The sequence below is a fragment of the Marmota marmota genome, unplaced genomic scaffold, assembly GCF_001458135.2.
Source record: "Marmota marmota marmota unplaced genomic scaffold, marMar, whole genome shotgun sequence".
NCBI lineage: Eukaryota > Metazoa > Chordata > Mammalia > Rodentia > Sciuridae > Marmota > Marmota marmota.
Genome location: NW_026000226.1, coordinates 204,715 through 232,100, shown reverse-complemented (window position 1 = coordinate 232,100; position 27,386 = coordinate 204,715). Strand labels below are relative to the sequence as shown.

General features: G+C 36.7%; 1 protein-coding gene across 6 annotated transcripts in view; it reads left to right on the top strand.

Moving 5' to 3' along the window:
* Hgsnat (heparan-alpha-glucosaminide N-acetyltransferase) overlaps positions 1–27,386 on the top strand; it is a 72,961-nt gene that overhangs the window by 13,572 nt on the left and 32,003 nt on the right. For 2 of the 6 annotated variants that reach the window (XM_015507494.2, XM_048792876.1), the window contains 16 exons: positions 203–339; positions 549–670; positions 2,913–2,982; positions 5,912–5,981; positions 6,647–6,756; positions 9,052–9,128; positions 10,526–10,556; positions 13,059–13,219; positions 14,492–14,607; positions 15,075–15,196; positions 15,704–15,830; positions 17,209–17,295; positions 19,552–19,629; positions 21,293–21,363; positions 21,470–21,582; positions 22,670–23,098. In XM_015507494.2, coding sequence (XP_015362980.1) covers positions 203–339; positions 549–670; positions 2,913–2,982; positions 5,912–5,981; positions 6,647–6,756; positions 9,052–9,128; positions 10,526–10,556; positions 13,059–13,219; positions 14,492–14,607; positions 15,075–15,196; positions 15,704–15,830; positions 17,209–17,295; positions 19,552–19,629; positions 21,293–21,363; positions 21,470–21,582; positions 22,670–22,851 — 1,674 coding nt within the window. In that variant the 3' untranslated portion in view covers positions 22,852–23,098. Of the gene's footprint in view, positions 1–202; positions 340–548; positions 671–2,912; positions 2,983–3,145; positions 3,151–5,911; positions 5,982–6,646; positions 6,757–9,051; positions 9,129–10,525; positions 10,557–13,058; positions 13,220–14,491; positions 14,608–15,074; positions 15,197–15,703; positions 15,831–17,208; positions 17,296–19,551; positions 19,630–21,292; positions 21,364–21,469; positions 21,583–22,669; positions 23,099–27,386 lie in introns of those variants that run through there. The other 4 variants (XM_048792875.1, XM_048792878.1, XM_048792877.1 and 1 more) reach the window with 4 other exon arrangements.

The following is a 27,386-nucleotide window of genomic DNA, read 5'->3' as shown; positions in this document are numbered from 1 at the left end:
ATTAAGTCATAAGTGTGAAGGAAAATTCATGATAGGATTTTCATTTGTGTAGTCATGTCCCCCATCAACCCAGAGACTCTAAAAATCCCCTAACAGGGCTGTAGGGATAACTCAGCCCTGCTAAAGACCCTGGGTTTTGGGTTTGGTCTGTAACACTGCAGAAAACCCCTCACAGTTTACCTGTTGTGCATTTATCTTACAGTGCTTGTTTCAGTTTCTGGTAAATGTTTCTCAGAGTGGGAAACCTGGGAAGCCCAGCATTGTAGCAGTCTCTGTCAGTACCCAGCACAGATCTGTTCTACAAATTAATGATACCCTGGAAGAGAAAGAAGTTTGTAGGTTCGTTTTTGCTTTGATGTGATCTAATTGAAGTCTTGAGTTTTCTCTCTACTTTTTTTCTTATGTGGTTTTGTTTTTACTCTCTTAAATATATTTTATCTCTACTGATCTATACCCAGGAAGGAATATCATTTTCCCTTGGTGAATTGGGAAAGTCCAACTCTGTCCCTAATCTAGCCATTTGTCATATTTTTATCTCATCCTTTTAGGCTGGAATACAAATTTGGAGAATTTGGAAACTATTCTGTCTTGGTAAAGGACACTTACAATGGAGTCAGTGAAATTGCGTGTGACCTAGTTGTTAATAAGAATCCAGTTGACAGTGACCTTCGTATGTATATGCTCTTCGTTGATTTTTTTTTTAAAATTTGCATTTCCGGAGGTTTTAGTTTTTGAGTACTCTTTGTAAATTGAAGCAGTCTATAGCATATAAATGAAAATCTGGCTTACAGATATCTATACCATTTAGTTTTGGTATGATTATATTTTTGTTTGGTGCTAGAAATAGAACCCTTAGGATTTGTGTTTGGTAGTAAGCACTTGTCATGCCTCCCAGCCCAATTGTAATATTTTTTTATTGTGTCACTGATGTACACTAAGAAAATTAGGTGATATATTAAAAATTGTATAATATATCAACATATCCCCATATCATTATTAAGCTTAATTATGAATCATAAATAAATAAAAAAATTAATTCAATGGAAAGAAGTAAGAAATAGGATAATTGGCTTTCCTTGTTTTAGGATTTAGGGTGTAGTATTTCCTGTATGTGTCTACTGATAATGAGCCCAGAGGTTCCCTTTACATTAAGAAGGGATTATTCATTCTATAATAATTCCATTGAAGAAAATTTGTCATCCTGAGCTCTCCATTAGATAATTGTTCTCTTGCCTTTCAAGACACAGTAATGAATCCCTGTGGCACTAATATACACAGTTCACAGAGAAATATCAGAGTCCAAAGTTATTGCAGAAGAATGTAGAAGACAATATGAAAGGACCAATATGGGACAATTTAAGCATTAAAAATAAAAATAAATGTCATTGATGAAAAATAATGGATACATAAAAACTATGGGATCATTATGAAATTAGAGTGAGGCCCCCTCCCCAATTAAAACAAAAACAAAGTAATACTCTGGTTGTCTTTGGAGGTAACTAGGGCACTTGTGTTGACTAGGGTGATTTAAAAGTATCAGTTGAAAGGAAAGATTTAAACATTATCCTGTTTTAACTATAATTGAAAAAGATAACCAAATTGTACTAATTGATGAGCATGGCTTCTTTTTAGAATCCCAGCTAATGTGGCCGAATGGTAGGTTATTTTGCAAGTCCTAATGAAATAATTTTGCAAAAATCCTCAGATGAAAGGGGAACTTTACACTGGAGGGATCAGGCTTTTACCAGCTTAACACATCTGCCAGTTACATGGTCAATTGCAGAAGTTGCTTCTTCAGTACTAGAAAATTTTTGTTAAATTTTGTAACACCTTGTAGTTATATTAAGGAAATAGTTCATTTTAAAGAAACTTTTGATTTTGAAATAGTTTTAGGTTACAAACATGTTGCAAACAAAACAAAACAACTCCTAAATACCCTTTACCTGGCTGCCCTTATACCCTTAAACTGTATAATCATAGTAAGAGTAGTTCATGTGCAATTATTGAAACCAGGTGCTTAACATTCTTATAATACTGATCTATTTAGGCTTATTTAAATTTTTCAAATTGTCCCTTTTGATGTCCATTTTCTGGTCCAGGACCAATCTAGGATCCATGTACATTTAGGTGTCAGTTCTTCCTTCATCTCATTCAATCTAGGACAGTTTCTCAGCCTTTCCTTTTCTTTCATGATCTTGACAGTTTTGAAGAGTACTGGCTAGTATTTTATAGATTGTCCCTGGATTTGGAGTTACTTGATGTTTTCTCATGAGTAGGTAAAGTAGGTAAAGGTTTTGCATTTTTTGGTAGAATACTACCAGAGCGATGTTGTCACCTTTTAGGTATGTTATGTCAGGAAGTTCATGAGGTTGATGTCTTGTAGAGGTTCATCTGCATTAGAGGTACATACTGAATGCATACTGAATACTGTAGGGGTATAGGGACGTGATGTCTGGGATTGATTTTAAAATACATTACCCCCCCCCCAAAAGGGAGGAGAGTTAGTAATAGATGAAGCGAATGATATCTTTTTCTTTTTATTTTTTCTTTGTTTTCTTTTTGCAGTGCTGGGGATAGAACCCAGGTCTCACTCTTGCTAAGCAAGTGCTCTGCCACTGAGCTAACCCCCAGTCCTGAGAGTGACAATATCTTGACAATGCTAGAATTTGAGTGGTGGATATATATGGGTTTATTTTACAATTCCCTATAATTTTGTGTATGTTTGATATTTTTCATAATAAAAATTAGTACTCCCCTCATGCAGAGTAGTTTCTTGTTTATAGGAAATTTAATATAAAAATGTAGGCTTTTCCTGTATTGTTTTCATTTTTAATTGATAGGTTAGATTTAATGATGTGACAACTTTGGTTCCTATGATGACATTTTTGGTGATAATGTCTTTCTTTTTATAGCTGTGAGTATTGCGTTCCTTATTGGTCTGTCCCTCGTCATTGCAATATCCTTCCTAAGGCTGTTGCTGAGGTAAGTTGTTGGAGAGGAAATGACTGTGGAGGACAAAACACAGAGATAATATATTCAGAAAGGATAGTTTGATCCCTCAAATGACTATTATTTGATCCTAGCAGAGTCTCTAAAAACATACAAACATGAACGTTATTATTTGATTAAGTGAACATTTGTGTGTCTTCCGTGTCTATTCTAGTCCTAGGCATTAAAATCAGTGTAGACTAAGATATGGTCTCTGTAAGGAAATTTTGACAAAAGTTCTCATGAATGTTTGCCTTCCATCCTCCCACGTGGCCAAAAATAAAGAAAACACTTGAGTAATAATTTTTTTCCTAAATAATCTCCCATCCTGCTTTTCAGTGAGTGGAAGTGGCTTGTGATAATTTTAGGAGGAGGCTGCTGTGTTGTGCTCTCTTCCTCCTCTTAGCCTCTGAACCCTGAGGCCACCCTTATGTCCAACTTTCCTTTCCTCTCCCAGGCCAGGAACTGGGGGCAAAGAGGGAGGATGAGGGGCTGTACTTCAGAATCCCACAGACTCCCTTTTGTAGAGTTGCTCACTTGAGGGATTTGTTCTTCTCTGCCTAGTTAACAGCCAGTCTGGTGAATGAATTAGTAGACTAGAGAAGAAAAAATTTGAACATAGAATTGATCCAGATCTGGTTGAAGCAAAGTTTTTTAGTGTTTTAAAAGGAAGAAGATTGATTGGAATAAAAGGAATAAGATCGATCCTGTTAGGATATCAGGAAGGATCAAAAGACTATTGGTGAACTGTATCCAAATTGGAAAAATGAAAACCTCACCTTTGCTGGGCATGAGGACTCACTCCTGTAATCCCATCACTTCAGGTGGCTGAGGCAGGAGTATCACAAGTTTGAGGCCAGCTCAGCAATATAGTGAGGCCTTGAGCAATTTTGTGAGACCGTGTCTCAAAATAAAAATTTAAAAGGGCTGGGGATGGGGTTCCGTAGTAAAATGCCCCTGGGTTCCATCCCCAGTACAAAAAAAAGTTGATTAGCTTGAGGAAATCTTAAAACTTTAGGGGAATTTATGCACCATTTTCCTTCTAGCTTGTGCATCTTAGAAATAGTTTAATTCCTTGTATGCAAAACTTGACTGGTATAAAAAGGTAAAAGAACTTCTTGCTTCATAGAAGCACATGTTTAACCTAATGGCTTTTTAGGGGCAGAATAGAATTCTAGGAAGAGAATAAAATTCAGAGGAGTTCTGGTTTTTCATACATTTGAATCATTGGGGTATAATTTCTCATTTTTCTGATTGTACAGATTGCAGAATCACACTGGTCATAGAGTCACCTATATTCCAGTGTCTGTCTTGTTAATGTGCTTTCACTTGAGGTGCTTATCTGTGAATGGTTCTGTTCCATTTCTTTTTAAAGTAATTGAGAGCTGAGCTCAAGCACTTGCAAAGAGAAGTTCCATCTTGTCCCACTGTGGGGCTGAAACTTCTATTGCATGTGGTTCTGCCTCTCCTGCCTGTGGGCAGAGTGTTACTCTCCACAAAACTACAGTCCCTTACTCTTGCTCCATTGCTTTCCAACATACCCATGGAAGTCTGGGGAAGTTAGTATTAGTAGGAACCAGAAGAGAAGGAGCAAAGTTAGAAAGAACAAAGTCTCTCTGCTTTCACTTGGAGAACAAGCACGTGCAAGAGAATTACCACTTCTCCTTTTTGCCTTTCCTTAAGTATATCTATTTTAAGATTTTTCATGTGATAGTGACACTATTAATGCTGAATAAACTAGAAATGGGAGTTGTGTTGTAGGAGTAAAAGAGAAATTACAAATGTGTGTGTTGTATGGATTATATTTTGATGCTGATTTGAACAATTGAACTGTCAAAAATAATTTACAGGATCAAAACTGAACTGGCTATGTGATGATATTAAGGAATTACTGCTTAACATATTAACATGATAATGTTTAGAAGAAAAAATTGTCCTTATCTTTTAGAGATACACATTGAATTATTTATGGATGAGATGAATGATTTTGGGGATTTTTCTATAAATTAATCATAAATGAGGGTGGTGGGTAGTGTATAGATGAAATAAGATTGACCGTGTGTGGGTATATTTGTTGGAGTTGAATGATGGCAATTCAGTGTGCTAGTTTTTCTCATTCTGTTTGAAACGTTTCATGACAGAACAAAAAGTTTTATGCATTAGGTAATTCAGATGTGGCAAAATTAATGCAACACATATCAGTGGTTTTGTTTTTTGCCAGGCTAAGGTACACTTTTTGAAAGTTTTTTTTCCCCAGGTGAAAATGTTATTTAAAGAACAACCAGCTAATATATTTATATTTTTGTAATCATATAATAACTTAATGTCATCTGGATTTTTTTCCTGGATTAAATCAGCCATGTGGGGAAAAAGAACCCAATATAGTATTTGAATCATTACAAAGTTGCCTTCACACTTTTTCAGTGCACACACATGCATTTTTACCTAGTTGCAATCAACCATCTGTGTTGGGTTTTTGCTTTTCGTATATAATAGCTTATCTTCATTCTTTGTTCAGAGCCTATAGTCTTGTTATTCTCATCACTGTGTCATTGTATCACACAGGTGCTGTATCCTGTGTTGAGTCATTCTTATATTGAGTAAATATCGGTTGTTGCCAAATTTTTTGCTTTTTTAATTTTAATAATATCATTAATACTTTCACAACTCTTCATTAGAGGCTTCATCACTGTTTCTGTTTTACTGATGAGGAAGTTATTCTGTAAGGGGTCAAATACTTATAAGTATGGCTGCTATAAATTTTGATTTCTATTGTTATGTTGTTAAAAAACTTCTTCAGTGTTTAGCTCTTTAACTAATACAAATATGAACCTTCAATTAATTTTATTTCAATATGTTATCCAATTATTTTGAAAATTATACCAAAGAAAATGAATTAACTAAAGCTTTTATTTATTTACAGTTTGGATGACTTCAGTAATTGGATTTCTAAGGCAATAAATTCTCGAGAAACTGATCGCCTCATCAATTCTGTGAGTTATTGGGATACATCATGTATTGTCTGGTTTTCTAAATTTGGAGTTTCTAATTTCCTATTTAGTAAATAGTATTGCCCAGCTCAATAAACTTTGTTTACATTATGGAAAAACCAGGTTGAGGATCCCAAATTTTTACCCCCATGGTGCTAGGGATTGAACCCAGGGCCTTGCACATGCTGACAAGCACTCAACCATTGAGCTACATCCCAGCCTGACCCATATCCTTAATAAAGAGCTGCCTAGTCCTCAGCTTCTGTGAAGGCTCCACCCTTTTCTTTCTTCAATGGGGACATTTTCCAGTCTGGAGGCAGCACTGTTCAAACCATTCAGTTAAGTAAAGATTGTCAAGATCAAAACCAAAGAATATGGGACATTGACATTAACTCTATAATTACCAATGGCCCACTCTAATGATTAAATATTGCATGAAATTTGTGCTAATAAATTATGGGCATGTTTGCTTCTGTCCTTGTACTTACTCAACAAAATGCACCAAAAGCAAATAAAGTGGAAAACCAAAATAAAACTAAACAAAACTAAATGATTATTCAGAAAACTATCTTTAGTTTTCCACTAATATTTTTTTCCTAATATATTGAGTAATGAAATTTACTCCTCCCTTTTATTGATTGTCATCTCTTTCTCTATTTTTTCTAAAGGAGCTGGGGTCCCCAAGCAGGGCAGACCCTCTTAGTGGTGATATCCAACCAGAAATGTGGCGCCAGGTGGGCTCGCCATACCGTCTCCGTTGTGTGGACACATTCAGGGGGTATGTGAGGCTCCCTTGTGACATGGTGGGCACAGGTCCTTGATAGATTATGTAATTACACATAAACACACTTAACTTGAGATATTTTTTACATATCCATTACTTTCTAGGCTAGAAAGTATTGTTTGGATATAAAAATAAAGTCTGCAGTCTTTCCTTACTTGAAAATTGTCACGATAAGTGGTTGAGATATAGCTCAGTGGTGGAATGTGTGCTTAGCATATACAAGGACTTGAGTTTGATCCCCAGCATTGCAAATTTAAAAAATAAAGAAAATTGTTATGATGTCCATTAGAGTACATTGATAAGAGGAGTAGGACAAGGCCAGAGCCAGTTTCCACTACTGTATACAGCCTGCTGAGTTAAGGTCATTTGCATTTGAGCAAATGGCTATACTTGGGACTATAAACTGGGCCACCATGTCCAGTCAGTAGCTTGACAATTTAGAAGACATGCCAGTCCAGAAATGAAACACCAGCCTGTGGAAGAGTAAGTGGTCATCCTTCACTGTTGGTGGAACAATTTGAAAATCAGACTCTTTTGATAGCAAGTCCATAGTTAAACCATTCAGTTTTGTTTCATTTACATCTAAACATAGCCTGAAGGTAATTTCAGACAGTCTTTTTAGTGTGCCTGTTTTGTTTTGTTTGGTGCTGGAAATTTTGAATGTAGGGTTTCATACATGCTAAGCACATGCCCTGCCACTGAGCTACACTGCCAGCCCCATGCCTGCATTTTGACTGTGACTTGTCACATGAGGTCAGGTGTGGAATTTTCCATTCATGGCATCATTTCAGCACTAAAAAAGTTTTGGTTTTTGGAGCATTTTAGATTAGAGATACTCAAGTAAAAACAATATAGCAATAATGACAATAATAAATTTGCTAACAGTTTTAAAGTTCTGTGTGCCAATGTGTTAGTCAGTTTTTCATCACTGTGACCACAATGCCTGACAGGAACAACTTAGAGGAGAAAAAGGTTATCTTGTGGTCATGTTTTCAGAGGTTCAGTCCATGCATGATTAACTGACTCCATTGCTCTGGGCCCAGGTGAGGCATAACATCATGGTGGAAGGGTGTGGTGAAGGAGAGCTGCTCAGCTCATAGCAGCAGAGGACAGGGACAAAATATATTCCCCAACTGATCTATTTACTTCAGCCACGCTCTATCTGCCTTCAGTTACCACCCAATAATCCAGCAAATGGATCAGTCCACTGATTAGGTTATGGCTTTTGTAATCTAATCAGATCTTCGGGCATTGCCACATGAACTTTTTTAGAGATATCTCATATCCAAATAACAGCTATCACTTCCCTAACTTGTCTTAATTTATTTAGTCTCTTAACATTCCTATAGGTATACACTTTTAAATTTATTTATTTATTTATTTTTAGTTGTAGATGGACACAATACCTTTATTTTATTCATTTATTTTTTATGTGGTGCTGAGGATCAAACCCAGTGTCTCACATGGGCTAGGCAAGTGCTCTAGCAATGAGCCACATTCTAGCCCCAGGTACACACTTTTAATATGCCTGTTTCACAGATGAATTGAGCCAGGGGTAAGTAATTTTCCCATGGTCACTCAGGTACTAAAGCCAGAATTTGATTCCAGTTAGTTGAGTTACAGAGGCCCCACAGATTATTCCCTTATATACTAAAGTCTTTATTTTCTGCATTCTGCACAGTTAGCACCAAATGATAGCATATTCAGAATCTACTGTTTTCTTCTTTCTTTCCAATCATCATTGCTAGTTTTGAAGATAAGATATTTACAGGTGAACAGAAGCTAGCATTTATTAAGCGCCCCAAATGTGCCAACCAAAAAGTCATGTGGTAGGGTATTGTACAGAGTTAATTGAATCTTAGTGTAAAGTCTCATGACTAATAAGAGAAAAAGACTCAGGATATGAATCCTTAGCTCTTTGATTCCAGTGACTCTGTAACTTCTATAACAGTTCTTTAACCTGAGACATCAAATTATTGGCACACAATTGAGTTACTGGAAATGTTTTGCTGTGTTCCCAAGTTATATAGCTTAGTAGTAAAGTACAATTTTTTTTTTAAAACATGTTGGAAATATTTGCAACAGAACATTAGTGGATGATCCTAATTGTTGTGAAAATTGTTGCGGACAATAGTGTCTTGCCTTTATATTTCTTCTGGTGATACAAACTGCTGTGTAGAATCACATTATTGCATGACTAACCTTGTGAGTATAAAGGAATGTCTTGGAGTTCAACCATTCTTTGTCACCTTGCACACTGTGAAAGTGTTCTTTTTGTTGACTTTACAGGCTAGCTCTCATACTCATGGTTTTTGTTAATTACGGAGGAGGAAAATATTGGTACTTCAAACATTCGAGTTGGAATGGTAAGTTACCTCAAGGTAACTTTGCTTGCAGTTTCATTCAGAGAACTGGCATCTGAAGAATCATTCAGCATTTCCTCTAAGGGCTTCAGAGATGAGGCCCTACCAACCTCTTCTGAGCTATTGAGCTCTTTCCCCCAGAGAATGACCTTTAGATTTTTCTGTGGGCCCTTTAGTTTAATTCTTGTGTGCTGCGGATCTCTAATGTGTGAATCTGATCTCTAATGTGTGGATGCTTCACTAGAGTAACAGAAATATTTCTGCTGACACTTGGAACTCAGCAGAAGATGTGAAGAATTTGGTTTTAAATGATCATTGTCATAGATATGACAGCTACCATATTCTTGGGGAGTCTATCTTTTAAGACTCATGGTCCTTTTTGGTGCTATCAAACTGGGATTGATCTGAGTGGTGCTGAATCATAGCTGTAATCTGGCTTGGCAGTTGGTTTAAGAATAGATTTTCTAGGAACCAAGAGAATCATTTAGAATACTTACCTGTTATGGACCACTGATTTTTTTTTTGTACTGAGAATTGAACAGAGAGGTGCTTAACCACTAAACCATATCCCCAGTCCTTTTAATTTTTTTCTTTTGAGACAGGATCCCACTAAGTTACCTAGGTCCTTACTAAGTTGCTGAGCTGGCTTTGAACTTGGCGATCCTCCTGCCTCAGCCTCCAAAGTTGCTGGGATTACAGGTGTGCATCACTGCACCTGGCTGGACCAGTGATTTTTGTGAAATTCCAGTAGTCTTTGTCCTGGACAGTTCATATATGTAGAGGGCTGGGGAAAGATTTTATATCTATCTATCTATCTATCTATCTATCTATCTATCTCATTGTGATCATGTTTGACCATTGGTACCCAGGTTCCATGTATTGATTCCTGGGAGGGAATTAATGATGTCATTGCAGGTCCATGGGTAAGGCACCTCTGCATCAGATCTGGAGCCCAAATTCTTGTAGGACCCAAATTGTATTCAAGTATTTATTTTAAAACAAAAGAGTCATGTCTCCCATTTGTGCCTAAATGTTAGCTCCTTTTTATGCAGCTGAATATTTACAGTTACATTGTCCATTAGACATTCTGCTGCAAAACAGAGAACATCTCGGGGGGTGGGGGGAAGCAATAAATTTTGAATAGCATTGTATAAAGCTAGCAAACTTGTCTACATACTTGTAATTTGTTGTCCCATGTTTAGATATGGTCAGGAAATGTTCCAAGCCTGTGGAATGGCTGCAGAGTCTCAAGAGAGTTTGTGTGTGTGTGTGTGTGTGTGTGTGTGTGTCCTCTATGTTAGTTGTACTTTCTGTGTCAATTACAATTATGTTCATTTTGAATTTAAGAAGTATTTATATTCAAGAATCCTCTTTCCATTTGTGCTTGTGTTATTCTGCAGGACTGACAGTGGCTGACCTTGTGTTCCCATGGTGAGTTGGCATTCTAACCATCAGCTCTTCCATGGGGCATCTCTAGTTCTTTCTTTCAAATGATGCTGGAGGCCTTCTCTGAGACCAGCCTTGAGTTCTGCACCATAGGCCTGTGTTGGCTGTTACAGAGTCCTTCCAAAAGTTGCATCAATGGGTTGTTGTTATACTTGGCTTCATGTTTGTGCATGTGTGTAGAAAAGATAAGTGTTTTTTGTTTTTCTTTTGTGGCTCTGGAGATTGAACCCAGGACCTTGTGCACACTAAGCACATGCTCTCCCATAGAGCTACAGCTCTATTCCAAAAGATGAGTGATTTTTTAGGGAACATTATGCTGAACAGATAGGATATACTAGATCCTAAAATCCTATATTATAAATTTTGAATATATAGTTAAGTTCTACTAGTGCAAAAATGCATATAAAATCATATTTTCTGAAAGAAACATAGTATGTCTGTGAATAATGATAAATATGTAGCAAGCAGTGACAGTAATAAATTGAAATTTATTATAATAGTGCTACCCATACTCTGTTCATCCAGGGCTTCTCATTTTTGTTCAGGGACACTTTGTATATGTTGTGCAATTTGTGTCTTTGCTGTGATGCTTTGAGCACCTTAGCTCCATCATTAAGAAACAGTACCAGAAGATTGTTATATATCGTTGGTTCCATTTTTTATCACTGATGAAGTCTTGATTTTTTGAGATGCGTATGGGTAGGGCAGTTTTACATAGGTGAAGACCTGGTAGTTCTCTCTTTTTTTGAATTGATTTTTTTAAAAAAAATAGACAACAGCAGAATGCATTACAATTCTTATGACACATATACAACACAATTTTTCATATCTCTGGTTATATATAAAGTATGTTTACACCAATTCGTGTCTTCATACATGTACTTTGTATAATGATGTCCATCACATGCCACTGCCCTTGCTAATACCCTGTCCCCTCCCTTTCCCTCCCACCCCTCTGCCCTATCTAGAATTCATCTATTCCTCCCATGCTCCCCCTCCCTATCCTGCTATATCAGAGAAAACATTCAGCATTTGTTTTTTTGGATTGGCTAACTTCACTTAGCATTATCTTCTCCAACTGCATCCATTTACCTGCAAATGCCATGATTTTGTTCTCTTTTATTGCTGAGTACAATTCCATTGTGTATATATGCCACATTTTTTTATCCATTCATCTACTGAAGGGCATCTAGGTTGGTTCCACAGTTTAGCTTTTGTGAGTTGTGCTACTCTAAACATTGATGTGAGGTGAACAGAGAGCATACATCTGGGAGCAAGTTTTTACCCCTCACACATCAGATAGAGCACTAATATCTAGGGTATATAAAGAACTCAAAAAGCTAAGCACCAAAGAAACAAATAACACAATCAACAAATGGGCCAAGGATCTAACAGACACTTCTCAGAAGACGATATACAATCAATCAACAAATATATGAAAAATGTTCATCCTCTCTAGCAATTAGAGAAATGCAAATCAAAACTACTCGAAGATATCATCTCACTCCAGTCATAATGGCAGCTGTTATGCATACAAACAACAATAATTGTTGGCGAGGATGTAGGGAAAAAGGTACACTCATATACTGCTGGTGGGACTGCAGATTGGTGCAAGCCAATATGGAAAGCAATATGGAGATTCCTTGGAAATCTGGGAATGGAACCACCATTTGACCCAGCTATTCCTCTCCTTGGTCTATAACCAAAAGATTTAAAAACAGCATACTACAGGGACCTGGTAGTTCTCTAAGTATATTCCCTGTGGGATTCCCTATAGGAAAGTTCCTGTTTGTAGAGGAATTTTCTGATTAGATTGATCCTAGAAAGGAAGCCAAGGCACCTCTGAGAATACAGCAAGAGCAAGTTCTCACTTCCATAACCCTTTGCAAAATAACTAGGAAACTTAATATTAGAATTTTCATTAAAGAGAGAATTTTGCATGATAAAAGAAAGGGGAAATACGTATGACTAAATGGAGAAAAAAGTTAAGCTTTCATTTTTGGAGGGAGCAGGAGTGGATTTAGAAATGATTGAAGTGTTTGGGTTGTTTCTCAAGGTCTGTGAGGGTATGCTAATAAAAAATCAGTTGTTTGGATTGTGGCATCTTTCTTATAATTTCTCTTTGACAACTGTTTGGGAGAGTTGTCCTTGGCAATTCCACTTAATACTAAAGAAGTTTCCTCCTAAAATAGAACTTGGATATATGTTGTCAAAACCTCACAGCCCACCAGGACTATGTTCTGATTCTTTTCTATGTTATTAGCCCAGCTTGATTTCATAATTGGCTACTTTAAACTGAATGTACTGCTTCTATCATGTAGTATATTATAAAATATTAATGATATTTAGATAAAAAATTAGTAATTGACCACCTGTTTTTAACCCACTTTTTATTATTGGTGCACTGTAGTTGTACATAATGATGGGGTTTGTTGTTACATAGTCATACAAAATGACCACCTATTAATAGCATGTTTTGTTTTTTAGGTTTGTATTTATTATGGGATCTTCAATTTTTCTATCAATGACTTCTATACTGCAGCGAGGATGTTCAAAATTCAAATTGCTGGGGAAAATTGCATGGAGGAGTTTCCTGTTAATCTGTATAGGAATTTTCATCGTGAATCCCAATTATTGTCTTGGTCCATGTAAGTGTTTTTTTCCCTTTTGTTGGTATATATTCACTTGAAAGTAGAAAAATCATGTTATTATTTATTTATTTATTTTTGTGGTGCTCGGAATGGAACCCAGGTCCTTGCAGATGCTGGACAAGTGCTGTACCTCTGAGCTACACCCCCCAGGCCTATATGTTGTAATTTGAAAGAAATGTAATTCCTCCATCTCAGGTACCTGCAAAAAGAACAACTTTAGAAAAATACATACAATACTTGTGTAACTTTGGGCATCATCAACATTATTATTATCTTGGAATTTTAGACCTGGCAGCAATCTGTACAACTACTCAAACTCTCCTGTTGTATGAGAGAAATATCCAATGCCAAGAAAGATTGATGTGTTTTCTCTGGATCGTGAGGAGCAGGGCAGAGGGCCAGACCAGGTTACCTTGCTCTCAAGGCCCTGCTCTGCCATTTTGGATTCACCAACTTATAGTTTGGGGTGATAGTTTAAGAATTTACCTTCATCATCCCTTGTATGCTAACTGGCTGTCTGGGAAGGATGATATCTTTGTTATTACTTTGTTGGTTGCAGTGAGTGAGATAGGATAGCTGAAGAAAGGATATCAATTCTGCACTTTATACCAGTATCAGAATCAGGAAAGGCAGTAGTCACTGTCCTCAAGGGGCTTACTCTGTCATTAGCAAAAGAGGACACAAATGTCTGGGTAGTAGCCAATCAAGCCCCCAGGCAATAAGTCATTTTATTGAAAGGCTATAGGCACTAAGAGGAAGTAGAGATCATTTCTGGTTGATGTCACCTAAAAGCAGATTTAATGCATTTCCAAAGAATGAGCCATTGCTCCCAGTAGTATTCATCACAGGGTTTGTTATAGGGTTGTACTCTTCCATTGGTACAGTCCCGGAGCTTGTTGGGCAAGGAGAGTCAGTCACTGTCTTGTGTTGGGTCTGCAGATTCCTGGTGGATTTGAAGGCCAAAGGTTATCTTTGTTTTATCTTTGTCCCCTGAGTAAGACACCTTTGTTCTTGGTCTCCCAGTCGGCCAGCTTCATATTTTGAGGATGAGCCATATTCCTGACCATCCTTCTGATGAACGTATTGGTCTGTTCTTGGAGCTTGGATTTGAGCCTTGTCTTCTGACTATGTATATTTCTGCTTCAAGAACTTAAAAAGACTTATTTAGATGTAATAAGAGTATGTCTTCCCTTCATTAAAAAAGTAAATTGTTTTGGGATGCGATGAGAAATTTTGGGTAATCCCTTACGTAACTTGTATCTTCTGCAGTGTCTTGGGATAAGGTGCGAATTCCTGGTGTCCTGCAGCGGTTGGGAGTAACTTACTTTGTGGTTGCTGTGTTGGAGCTCCTCTTTGCTAAACCCATGCTTGAAAATTGTGTTTTGGTGAGAAATCACGGTTTTGTTGTTGTTTTGTTTTTTTTAAAAGAGACATGAAAAAGTTCACTTTTTAGTTTTTAGTATTTTTTTTTAAGTTCTGATTATAATAGTGTTTGTACTAATCAAATGTATTCCTTCCCTCCTTTATTAAGCTATTTTTATTTAATCTCTATCATTGTTATTATTATTATTTTTTTTGCATGCTTGGGATTGAACCCAGGGCCTGATGCATGCTAAGTAAGTGCTCTACCATTGAGCCACATCCTTAGCCCCCTGATTTCTTTTTAACTAATATTTTTACTGTTATATTTCAGAGTCAGAGAGAAAGAGAGAGATAGACAAACTTTATATTATTAGATAAAAATTTGAATTACTGCTATAGAGATCAAAAGAATAATCACTTGGAATTTCCCAAATACGTGTGCTATTCTGTTTGCATTTGGTTTATATGTGTTTTTTTCTTCTGCCCTCAGGAGAGAAGCTGCCCTTTTCTTCGAGACATCACTGCCAGCTGGCCCCAGTGGCTCTTCATTCTGATTCTGGAAAGCATTTGGCTGGGCTTAACGTTCTTATTACCAGTTCCTGGGTGCCCTACGTAAGTGAACCCTTGCCCTACATAAGTAAGCCCTTTTCATATGTCACTTTCTGCCAAGTGAGAGGTTCTGGGCTTTCAACTTTCAAATTTCTCAAGTCAGAGGAATTCTATTTCACTCTTCTCCTTTGGGGCATACTTGGCATTGGGAGGGAAGTTTGGTGTTTGGTCAGCTTGTGTAGAAATTATGTTTACTACCTTATCCATGCGGGGAGCCATTAAGTCAAAAGAGCATTAATGAGAGTGCTTGGAGCCAGAGGGATGCTTATACATGTTTGAGGATCTTTGAATTGGGCTGCATATAGTCACTATATACCACTCTGTCTTCTGAAGTCTTATAATTTTTTTTTAGTTGAACATGGACTCAATACCTTTGTTTTACTTATTTATTTTATGTGATGCTGAGGATTGAACCCAGTGCCTCACATGTGCAAGGCAAGCGCTTTACCACTGAGCCACAACCCTAGCCCCTGAAGTCTCATAATTTAAGTATGTTTTTCACTTTCCTAGTGGATATCTTGGCCCTGGTGGTATTGGAGATTTTGGGAAATATCCAAATTGTACAGGAGGAGCTGCTGGCTACATTGATCGCCTGCTTCTGGGAGATGATCATCTTTACCAGCACCCTTCTTCCGCAGTACGTGAGACTGGCAAGTCCTTGGACCTGGGAAACTTAGGGTCTCCAAAGTGAGGGAAAATAAAAAGAACCATCAGTTTTAGACCATGCAAAATGTTCAGCTATGTAAAATGGGATGGAAACTAAAAGTTGTCTACCTTAATGACTTCAGCATTCATTATGTGGCAGTAGATGAACATTATTTTTAAGGATAAAGTGATAATGCATTGTATTAAATGAGTAGCACTTTAGTGCTTTTCTATATATCTCAGGTTAGATTTCTAGGCAGTGGAGTTTGAGAAAGAGCTTCATGTGCTAGAAGTGTAGTGGGAAGTCCTTGGTGGATCAATCCCTGTTGAAGAATGAAGGAAGCGGGACTTGGTTGAGGGAGAAGCTGAACTGCACTGTGGTTCTGACAAAAGCCCCAGTTAATCTCATTTGGAGCTGGGGGCACGTCAGAACTGCTCTGTGTGTGCTGAGAAATTAGGCCCTTTATATTCCTTGTCAGATATGAACTGCTTCCAACAAAGGGGTGATTCCTAGATAGGTAGACTTCTCCCCCCACCCTCACCTTGCTGGGAATTGAACCCAGGGTCTCGTGCATGTTAAGCAAGTGCTCCACCACTGAGCCATGTACCTGGCCTAGCAGCTGACTTTAGTCACAGACAATCCGGAAGAGAAACTTGGATGAGAACTTTTGGCAATTAATATTTCTAGCAGCTGGGGTAATGAATGCTTTAGTCCTGAAAGGGTTGGAGGGATCTTGATGGTGCGCTACAGCATTTACTACCCTGAGTACTTCCAAATTTCTACATTTTCAGCATTTATTTTATAATAAAAAATACAAGTATATTTTATTTTATATTTATTTTATTTTATTTTGGGAGGTGCTGGAGATGAACTCTAGGCCTTGTACATGCTAAGCATGCACTCTACCACTGAGCTACACCCCCCCACCCAAATGTATTTTTAGGGGTTATTTGCCTTAAAAGAAGATAGAAGAAGATAGGAAGCTATTGATGCTACAATAGGTTTGGTAAAAAAGAAAATAAGTATGCATATTACAAAGACTAATATGTTGCACCTGAAACTTGTCAGGCTTGTGGCACCAGGCTTATTCCAAGCCAGATGGAGTTGAAGTAGCTGCTGTTGAACTATGGCTTATCCCTGGTGCTGTGCATTCCCTATATATACCTTTCATAACCTGGAGTATTTTGCCTAGAATCTCCATAAGTTAGGGTAATGGATTTCTGTAGCAAAATCCAAAAGAAAAAAAAAAGGAACCCAGAAACATTGGAAACACTAGAATTCTTTCAAGTTTGCATTTAATCTAAGAATTTCTTACATTAATTTTTGTGGTCAGTGAGTAAGTGCTACTTTCTTGTTCTACTTTGTTAAGGTCCTTTATCACACTAAGGTGGCCTACGATCCAGAAGGAATCTTAGGAACCATCAATTCCATTGTGATGGCATTTTTAGGAGTTCAGGTATTTATTTATTTTATTAGGATATGTTTTTCTAACAGCTTATGATTATTGATTCATCACTAATTTGAAAGCATTTCAATAAAACAAAGCAATTACAAGCATTTCCTCTGTGTTACTGGTCTAATAAATTTTATTTGGGTTTGTCAGATTGTGCAAAACTAGGATTTGTTAAAATTGAGCACAAATAGTTAGATATAATTATTATATTCTAAAAATATTATTTATGTGGCTTATCTTAGTCCCATAATTTCTGGATAAAAGATTTCCCTGTGGGATATGCAGAGTGGATATTGGTAACCTTAGGAAGTCACCATGTCACTTATCACATTTCTTTCTGTCTTGGAATGTTTGTGCTTCTGTGATAAAACTGAGACTGGATAATTTATAAAGAACAGAAATTTCTTTCTCATAGTTCTGGAGGATGGGATGTCTACAATCAAGGCGCTGGTACTGACAGTTTCTTTGCCTGGTGAAAGTCCGGTCTCTGCTTTTGAGAAGGCACCTCAAACAGTGTGTTCTCCAGAGGGACAAGCACTATGTCCTGTGTGGTAGAAAGTGGAAGGGCAAAGACAAGGAACATTTTATCTTGAGACTTTTTATAAGGACATAAAATCTCTCATACATAATCACCTCCCAGAGGCTCTGCACTCTTTTCAACTTAGTGTTTAGCTATACACACGTGCATTTGGTACTGGGGATTGAACCCAGGGCTTCACCCATGCTAGGCAAGTTCTCTACCCCTGAGCTATATTCCCAACTCTTTTAAATATTTTATTTTGAGACAGGTCTCGCTAAGTTGCCCAGGATGGCCTTGAACTTATCATCTTCCTTTGTTAGCCTCCTCAGTGTGTGTACCACAGCTAGACATAGTATGCATGTATATTATTATAAATTATAATTGACAAGGTCAATACAGGTTATTCTTAATCTATCTCACATGAAATTTTGTTAAAATTCTGAGTAGTCTCTATTTTTCTTCCAAAAGTTCTTACTGGTGATATTCATTTTTCAGGGAATGAACTGAGAGTGTTAAAACGTATAAATCAGTGCTAATAGAACTTTTTGCAGTGATGGGAATTTTTATCTGTGCCATCCATTAGGGCAGCCTCTTGCCTGGATAGCTCTTGAGTAATTGAAATGTGACTAGTATGACTAAGGAACTGAATTTTAAATTTTACTTCTTTTTAATTAATTTAATTCAAAATATAAATAGTCATATGTGGCTGGTGGCTCCTATATTGATCCAAACCATGTATATTTTGGTGATTAAATAATTTTATAGTTATAAATCCTGCCTTTATCTCTATAGCACTTTCTATTATGATTTTACATATATTCCTTGAACCTCACTGTGTGCTCTCTAGGTCAATCTGTGCCTGTTGGAGCAGTCAGTCTAATGTAGAGGTTAAGAGTGCAGACCTAGAGCTGCACTGCCCAGCTTTGAATCCAGCTCTGCCACTTGATAACTGGGTAACCTCAGGCATATTACTTGACCTCTCTGGCTTTAGTAGCATAGTGAATAGAGATGTTGAGAAGATTAAATAATTTGTATATAATTCTTTGAACTGGCACATAAAAAGTCTGCATAACTTGTAGCTATTATAAATTATTATTAACACTTTCTCATCCTCTGATATTTCCAAAAACTAATTTTCAATTTAATGCAAAGACCTATTTTAGTGTTTTTAGTTTACCTGCCCACACTTCCATTCTGTCTCTATCCCTCTTTTGTAATGCTGCCAGATGGGATGAGCTAGCAGACTAGTCTGAGCTGGATCCTGTCATTTGGGGGAAAACTTTCCTTGGCTACCTATCACCTATGAAAGAAAGAGCCTGCTTGAAGCAAGACCTACAAAGCCTACCACCTTTTTGCAAGACGTACATAGCCTCCCTCTATCTTTATGCAGCCCTTTAGAGATGCTGTGGTGCTTTTCCACTCTTTTTGACATGCTTCTGTGCATGCTGTTCCATTATGCTCAGAGTGTCCCTCCTGCTTCACCATCTCATGATTGTAGCCTCAGCTCAAGGGTACCACGTCTCAGATGTCTCCCTCCTTCCCTGAAGAGGTACCTCATCTTTTTTTGGTCTCTTGTTTCTCTCAGTCTCCACTAGTTGAGGGCAGAGGTAAAATTTCATTCTTCCTGTGATCCCAGTGTCTGAAAGTGTGCTTTGTTGAGTGATTGAAAATACGGGTGAATATGAAATAAGAATATGTATCTTAAGTGATTCTCTTGGTCATATTATTTTCTTTTCTAGGCAGGAAAAATACTATTGTATTACAAAGATCAGACCAAAGACATCCTCATCCGATTCACTGTCTGGTGTTTTATTTTAGTAAGTAACGGACATTCCTTATTAAGGAATGGGATTGGGCTGGGATTGTGGCTCAGAGGTAGAACACTAGCCTAGCACATGTGAGGCACTGGGTTCGATCATCAGCACCACATTAAAAATAAATAGATTAATTAAATAAAGGCATTGTGTTCATCTACAACTAAAACTTTTTTTAAAAAAAGATTGATTTTCTTCACACACATGTATATTTAAAAAGAAATAAAATGTTTAGCAACACTGGCACAGCAGCTGTTACCACATTGTGATAGGGAATATGCTTCATTTGAATAACAGAGGAACAAATTTTTATATATATATATATATATATATATATAAATAAAAATAAATTTTTGGTGCTAGAGGTCAAACCTGGAGCCTCCTGCATTGTAAGATCATATTCTACCACTGAGCCCCACCCCCATTCTCAAGAAGGAACAAATCCTTACATCTAAATTTTCAGATTTATCTTCTTAGAAGGATATGTTTTTAAATAAGACAATGTTTCCATCAAACACTGGAATGAGAAATGCCTGAAGAAATGTATGAGGTATGGCTTCTGCATGTTTATCAGAAAGACTAGGTAAATAACAACAATTTTGTAAATCCCAACTTCCAGATTTATATGTAGAAAAATAACTGAAAGTTTGATTTGTTTCCTTTAATCTTGCAATCATGTTTCCTCTTAGGATTCACTATAATTTATCAGTTAGCTTCCCTTCTTCAACTCAGAGGAATACTGAAGATTTTTAGTAATCTCCATACTGAATAACATATTTTTAAAGAATATGTTGTTCAGTATGGAGATTACTAAAAAAACTAGGGATAGAACCACCATATGACCCAGCTATCCCACTCCTGAGTATTTTCCCAAAAGATCTGAAATCAACATAATATAGCAAAACAACCACCTCAATGTTTATAGCAGCATAATTCATAATAGCTAAATTATGGAATTGACCTAGGTGCCCATCAATAGATGAATGGAGAAAGAAATTGTGGTATATATACACAATGGAGTTCTACTCAGCCATAAAAAATAATGAAATTACGGCATGCTGATAAATAGATGGAAATGGAGAATATCACACTAGCTGAAATAAGTCAAGCTCAGAAACTCAAAGGTCGAATGTTTTCTCTCATGTGGAAGCTGGAGTAAAATGAAGGAAAGGGGGAGAGGAGGATAGGATAACATAAAGGGAGGCTCAGTAAGGTAGAAGAAGGAGCTTGAGAGGCAGAGTGGGATGGTAGGGGGAGGCAACGCAGAATGACTTCTTAAACAATCATGTTATGTGAATATGCCACATATATTCACCTTTATACATAAATATATGTGTACATATTCACCTTTATACAAACATAAATATACATCAAATATAAATAGACAAGTGAGGTGAAGTCTAGAGTAGAGGAGGGAGGATGGGAGGGAAAGGGGGGCTCATGAACTGAAATAGAATTTCCTGCGTGTATGAGTTTGTCGGGATGAACCCACCTACTATGTATAACTATAAAGCTCTAATAAAAAAGAATAAATTGTGGTTATACATCTTAAAATATGTTCCCAGTCAAAAGAGTAAAATATAAGGCAATTCAATAACTAATTATTTTAGTTATTTTTTGAAACACAATTGTTGAGATTTTAACACACTTCCTTTCCCCTTCATAGGGGCTTATTTCTGTTGCTTTGACAAAAGTTTCTGAAAACGAAGCCTTCATTCCAATCAACAAAAATCTCTGGTAAGTATAGAAAAAAAGTGTCCTTTTAATGTTTGATAATTTCTCGTGTTAAAATTGGCTGTTTCTCATGAGCACTAAATTACCTCACCCATTCAACTCCTTAAAGGTCGATTTCATATGTCACCACACTGAGCTCTTTTGCCTTCTTCATCCTGCTGGTCCTATACCCAGTTGTTGATGTGAGAGGACTGTGGACAGGAGCCCCCTTCTTTTATCCAGGTAAGTCAACTCTAAATGCAAACAGAGTTGCTGATGGTGGCCCAGAGATCTACTGAGCTCCACTGGTGCTAGGGACTGGAGCCACTATGTTTCCAAGGAACACACTGAGGGAGACAGCTGGCCTGTTCTGAAGAGGCCCTCCCCATTTAGGTTCTGAGTCATTGTATGACAATTAATAAGCTCTACTTCCAGAGAGTGGCAAATCGTGGAGCATCAGAAACAATCCAGCGCATTTTACTTGGTTTTTTTTTTTTTTTAATTTTTTATTGTTGGCTGTTCAAAACATTACATAGTTCTTGATATATCATATTTCACACTTTGATTCAAGTGGGTTATGAGCTCCCATTTTTACCCCATATACAGATTGCAGAATCACATCAGTTACACATCCATTGATTTACATATTGGGGACAAATGAATGTCAGTAGAGGGGGCAGAGAGAGAAGAGGGGAGGGGAGGGGAGGGGAGGGGGGATAGTAGAGGATAGGAAAGGCAGCAGAACACAACAGACACGAGTATGGCAATATGTTTACTTGGTTTTTAATACTTAGAAATGAGACTTTCTTAACACACATGTACTACCTCTAAGATTAGACATTTTAAGAAATATCAAGAGAGGGATGAAATAGTTTAGGTGCAGTTCTAAGATTCCTTCAATGACTCATTTTAGCTGTTTTGATTTTAGTAATAGTTACATTGTTTGTACCTCAAGTTTTATGTCTAAAAAAAGTTAATGTTGTAATTTTCCTTTCATATTTAATATTCAAGAATTCATTGTTGGGCTGAAGGGTATCGCTTAATGGTAGAACGTGTGCTTAGCACATGCAGTGCCCTGGATTCAATCCCCCCTCACACACACAAAAAAAAAAAAAAAAAAAAAGAAAAAAGAATTTATCATAAAATGAATATTTTCTAGTAAATTAAAGATACAGTTCACATCTAATATCTCAAATATGTATCACTTATTCTCAGCGGCAGTCAGTAATACAAGTGCATGATTTTTGTTTTTACTGAACTCATTTCAGAAATTAAATAGATGATCCAATGTGATTCAGGAAGAAACTTATTTTCTGTGTCTCTCCTTAAGGAATGAATTCTATTCTGGTATATGTTGGCCACGAGGTATTTGAGGACTACTTCCCCTTTCAGTGGAAGCTGAAAGATAATCAGTCACACAAAGAACATCTAACTCAGAACATAGTCGCCACTGCTCTCTGGGTGCTCATTGCCTACATTCTCTATAAAAAGAAGATTTTTTGGAAAATCTGATAGCTCCCACTCAAGTGTTGTTGGAAGACTCTAGTGGGCCTAGGTAAAGTATTGAAAGAACCTATATTGAGGGGAATCATCACTTATAAAAACAGTGGGATGTATTTCCAGATTTTGGGAGAAGGTGCTCAAGTTGGTTTACTCTGACATGAGTCATCAGAACTCTGTATATTTGTGACATATATTTGAAATGGTATGGTCTATCTTTTCTCCATCTTCTACATAAATGAATGCATTTGGAACTTCATTGTAAGGAAATCTCACTTAACTTTCCAAAAGGGATTTACTATGGGCATTTTGCGTCTATGATGCATAAAACAGTCTAAGGTTTGAGGACTGGGGATGTGGTTCAGTGGTGCTTGTCTAGCATTTGTTAGGTGAGGTCCTGGGTTTGATCCCCATCACTGCAAAACAAACAAACAAAAGTAACAATCTAAGGTTTGATTCCTACTGACTTTTTTTTCCCCCTGGAAATTGCTTCTGCATGTGTACATGCATGCCAACAACAACAAAAATCATGATTTCCTACATGATAGAGTATAAACTTTATTGAATGGATGTGTCATAATGTTTTCTCAATTTTTTGATTTGGTTCAATTTAATGTTTTAGGAAAGCCAAAGTAAGGTTTTTTTTCAGATTATCAAGGCTTTGATGAGTCAAAAAATACGTATCAGAAGCCATTTTCTCTTTTTCCCCCATTTAAAAAATAAAATTAAAATATAGATGTATTATTCCCAACCATCTTGATTATCTACCTGTTTACTTTCCTATTTACCTATGTACTTAGCATCTATCCTTCTATCTCCCTACCTATCATCTCCTGGTACCTACATGAGTATCTTTTTTTTTTACTGGTTGCTCAAAACATTACAATGCTCTTGACATATCATATTTCATACATTTGATTCAAGTGGGTTATGAACTCCCATTTTTACCACGTGTACCTAAGTACCAGGAATGTACCTGTGGAAGAAAGAAATGCACACTGACTTCACTGTGAGTCCAACTGTCCATGCCTGCTGTATAAGATACTGGGCAAGTCCCTTGGGCTATTAGGACTTTGTGATGAGGTAGGGTACATCAGTAGCTTTTCTGAAATCTTCAGAACAACAATTTTGTTACAGAAAATGCCTCAAAAGAAATAAGAATAAAAATATTTTAAAAAACTATCATTAGAGTATGTCTTTTTAAAATGATCTTCCACTATGAAGACAGCTTTCCTGCTCAAAATCACAGAACTGAAGAAACAATTTCTTAGGAATGAAGGTAGGAGAACACATGGAGAAAGAGCATTTATCACACGATACATCATTATACTTAGAATTTTCTGAAGAATTATATACTTAAGGGAAACATTAGGGATGGAATTTTCCTTTAGACCACATCTGTGGTGAGAGGAGTCCATCTCCACTTACTCCATTTTTTCAACTATTGCCATTTCACAAACAGCTTTCTAGTCTATGTTCCCAGCTCTGCCTTCTGGCCTGGACTCCCACACCCTCTCCTAACTGTCTGCTGGCCCCCTCCTGCTAGAGGTATGCAAGCATCTCAGTCTCGCCTCTCCCCTCCTCCCTCTCCACAAATATAAGCTATTTCCTCTTCATATTTTCCTAGTTCTGTGAATGGATAAGTCTATCTCTAGTTATAAAACTGCTCCACCTTGTCACCCACCTTACCTCCGCTCTCCTGACTTCTTTCATATTTATACATTGCCAGTCCTCTTCATTTTCTCCCAGTAACTGCTTCTTTCTCATGGTCACTACCTCCACTCCACTCCAGATTCATCATAATTTTTCGGCTGGCTTTCTGTTCTCAGTCTCTTCTTCTCCCAAGTCACCTATCTGTTGCTACCAGACTCAATTTTGTAAAACAGAAGGGGTCAAATCAACCTCTTTAAACAACTTCTATAAAAATGGAAATATCTTTCCCTGGCATGCATGACCTATGATCAGCTGATCTCAGCATGCCTTTCCAGTTCATTTGGGATGTGGTTTCCCCCATCTCCTTTTACCCACTCCACTTATTCCAGCTCTGCTAGAAACCGCCCCATCTCCTGATTATATCTTCCTGGACCTTTTCCCCCTTAATTTCTTCCTCTCTACATTTAAGCTATCACTTTATTTATTTACTTTTTTTTTAACATTTAAAGTTAAAAAAATTAGAAAGTTCATAGCTTAATGTTCAATTAACTAAAAGAATATAAGGAATGAACTAAGAGAGAAAGTGTGGGAATCATTCAATAAAGAGATCATGAAAAGAACAAAACGAATACTGGAAGTGAAAGACTCAATAAATCAAATTCAAAACAGTTGAAAGCCTCACCAATAGATTAAATTACATAGAAGACAGATTTTCAAGTCTTGAAGACAAAGCATATATTTTTATTTTTGGTACTAGGAATTCAATTAAGGGGCACTTAACCAATACCCACATCCCCAGGCCTTTTTGTATTTTATGTAGAGACAGGGTCTCATTGAGTTGCTTAAGGCCTTGCTAAATTGCTGAGGCTGCTTTTAAACCCACGATCTTCTTGCCTCGGCTTCCCAAGCTGCTGGGATTACAGGCGTATGCCACCATGCCCAGTCATAACACAGTACATAATCTTAAAAATAAATTCAACAATAAAGAAATTAAAAGACCATGACTGAATATTCAAGTAAGCTGGAACAACATTAAGACACTAAGCCTAAGAATCATGGTATAGAAGTCACCCAAAATGCAAACTAAAGAAATGTTAAGCATTTTCAATGAAATAATAATCAGAAAAAAATCAAAACCTTAGGAATTAGATGCAAATCCAAATACAAGAGGTATTTAGAATCCCAAATAAACAAGATCAAAAAAGATTCTAAGACACATTATAATTAAAATGCCTAATGTACATAATAAGAGTAGAATTTTAAAGCCACACACACACACACAAAAACAACAACAACAACAACAACAACAACAACAAAAATAAACAGGTGGTCACACTTAGAGGTAAGTCAATTAAAAGTTTTATTGATTTGTCAACCCAGACCCTAAAAGATAGGAGAACTTAAAATAATATGTTCCAAGCCCTGAAAGAAAATGGGTGCCAACCAGGATTACTATATCCATGAAATTTATTCTTCAGTGTTGAAGTGAAATAGAAAATATTCCATGACATGCAGACACTAAAATCATTCATAATCACTAAGCCAGCACTATAAAACATACTCAAGTATTTCATACAGAATAAATGAAATACAAATATCAGAGCCAATGTATGGATAAATCTCACAGAATAGTGAATTAAAGGAGAATTGAGTCTGAATTAAGCATTAGAAATAAATCAAAATAAAGCATTAGAATTAAAGTAAGCATTAGAAATAAAATCACCTCTCTGTAATAACACCGAATATGAATGGTCTAAACTCTCCAATAAAAAGACATAAAATAATTCTCAACTATATGTCATTTACAAGAGTCAAAGACATTCACAGGCTGAAGGTGAAAGGATGGAAAAAGATACTATGCATATGGAGACAGAAAGCAAGCAGGAGTGGGTACTCTCATATCTGACAAAGTAGACTTCAAGCCCAAATTAATCAGAAGAGATGAAGAAGTTCACTTCATACTGGTTAAGAGAATAATCCAACAAGATATAATGATTGTAAATATTTATTCTCCAAACACATGCATACATAAACAAACCCTACTCAATATAAAAAATATAACAGATACCAATAAAACAATGCTGGATCATTTCAACACTGTTGTCCACCAATAGATAGGGAATCAATTAAAAATAAACAACTAAGGACTCTTCAGAACTAAAAAAATTACTGTTAATCAAATGGACATAGCACACACACATACACACAACACACTCTATGAAGTTACTTGAACGCAGGTGCACTGTATCACTGAGCTGCATCCCCCAACTCTTAATTTTTTATTTTGAGACAGGGTCTTGCTAAGTTGTTTATGGCCTCCTAAGTTGCTGAGGCTGTCCTTACACTTGCAAATCTTGACCTCCTGACTTGTTGGGATTACAGGCGTGTGCCATTGTGCCCAACTAACAGACATCTATAGAAACAACTAAATTCACTTTCTTCTCAGCTGCACATAGAACCTTTTCTAAAATAGACCATATTTTAGTACAATAGTACAAAACAAGTCTTAGTCTGATCATAATTATTTCCTGTCTTCTACTGATTTTAGTATTTGTTCTTCTTTTTCTAGGGCCTTGAGGTATAACATTAAGTTATTTGGGAATTTTTGTGTGTGTGTGTGTATGTGTGTGTGTTTTTTTAATGTAGGCATTCAATGCTTTTTTCTCAGAATTGTCTTAACACTGTTCCAAAGATTTTGATACATTGTTTTTCTGTTCAGTTGTTTCTAAGAATTTTTCTTTTCTTTTTAATTTCACTTGTTTTATTTTTATGTGGTGCTGAGGATCTAACCCAGGTCTCACTTGTGCGAGGTGAGGGATCTACCACTGAGCCACAACCCCAGCCACCTAAGAATTTTTCTTATTTCTAAAAAAAAAAAAAAAAAAAAAAAAAAA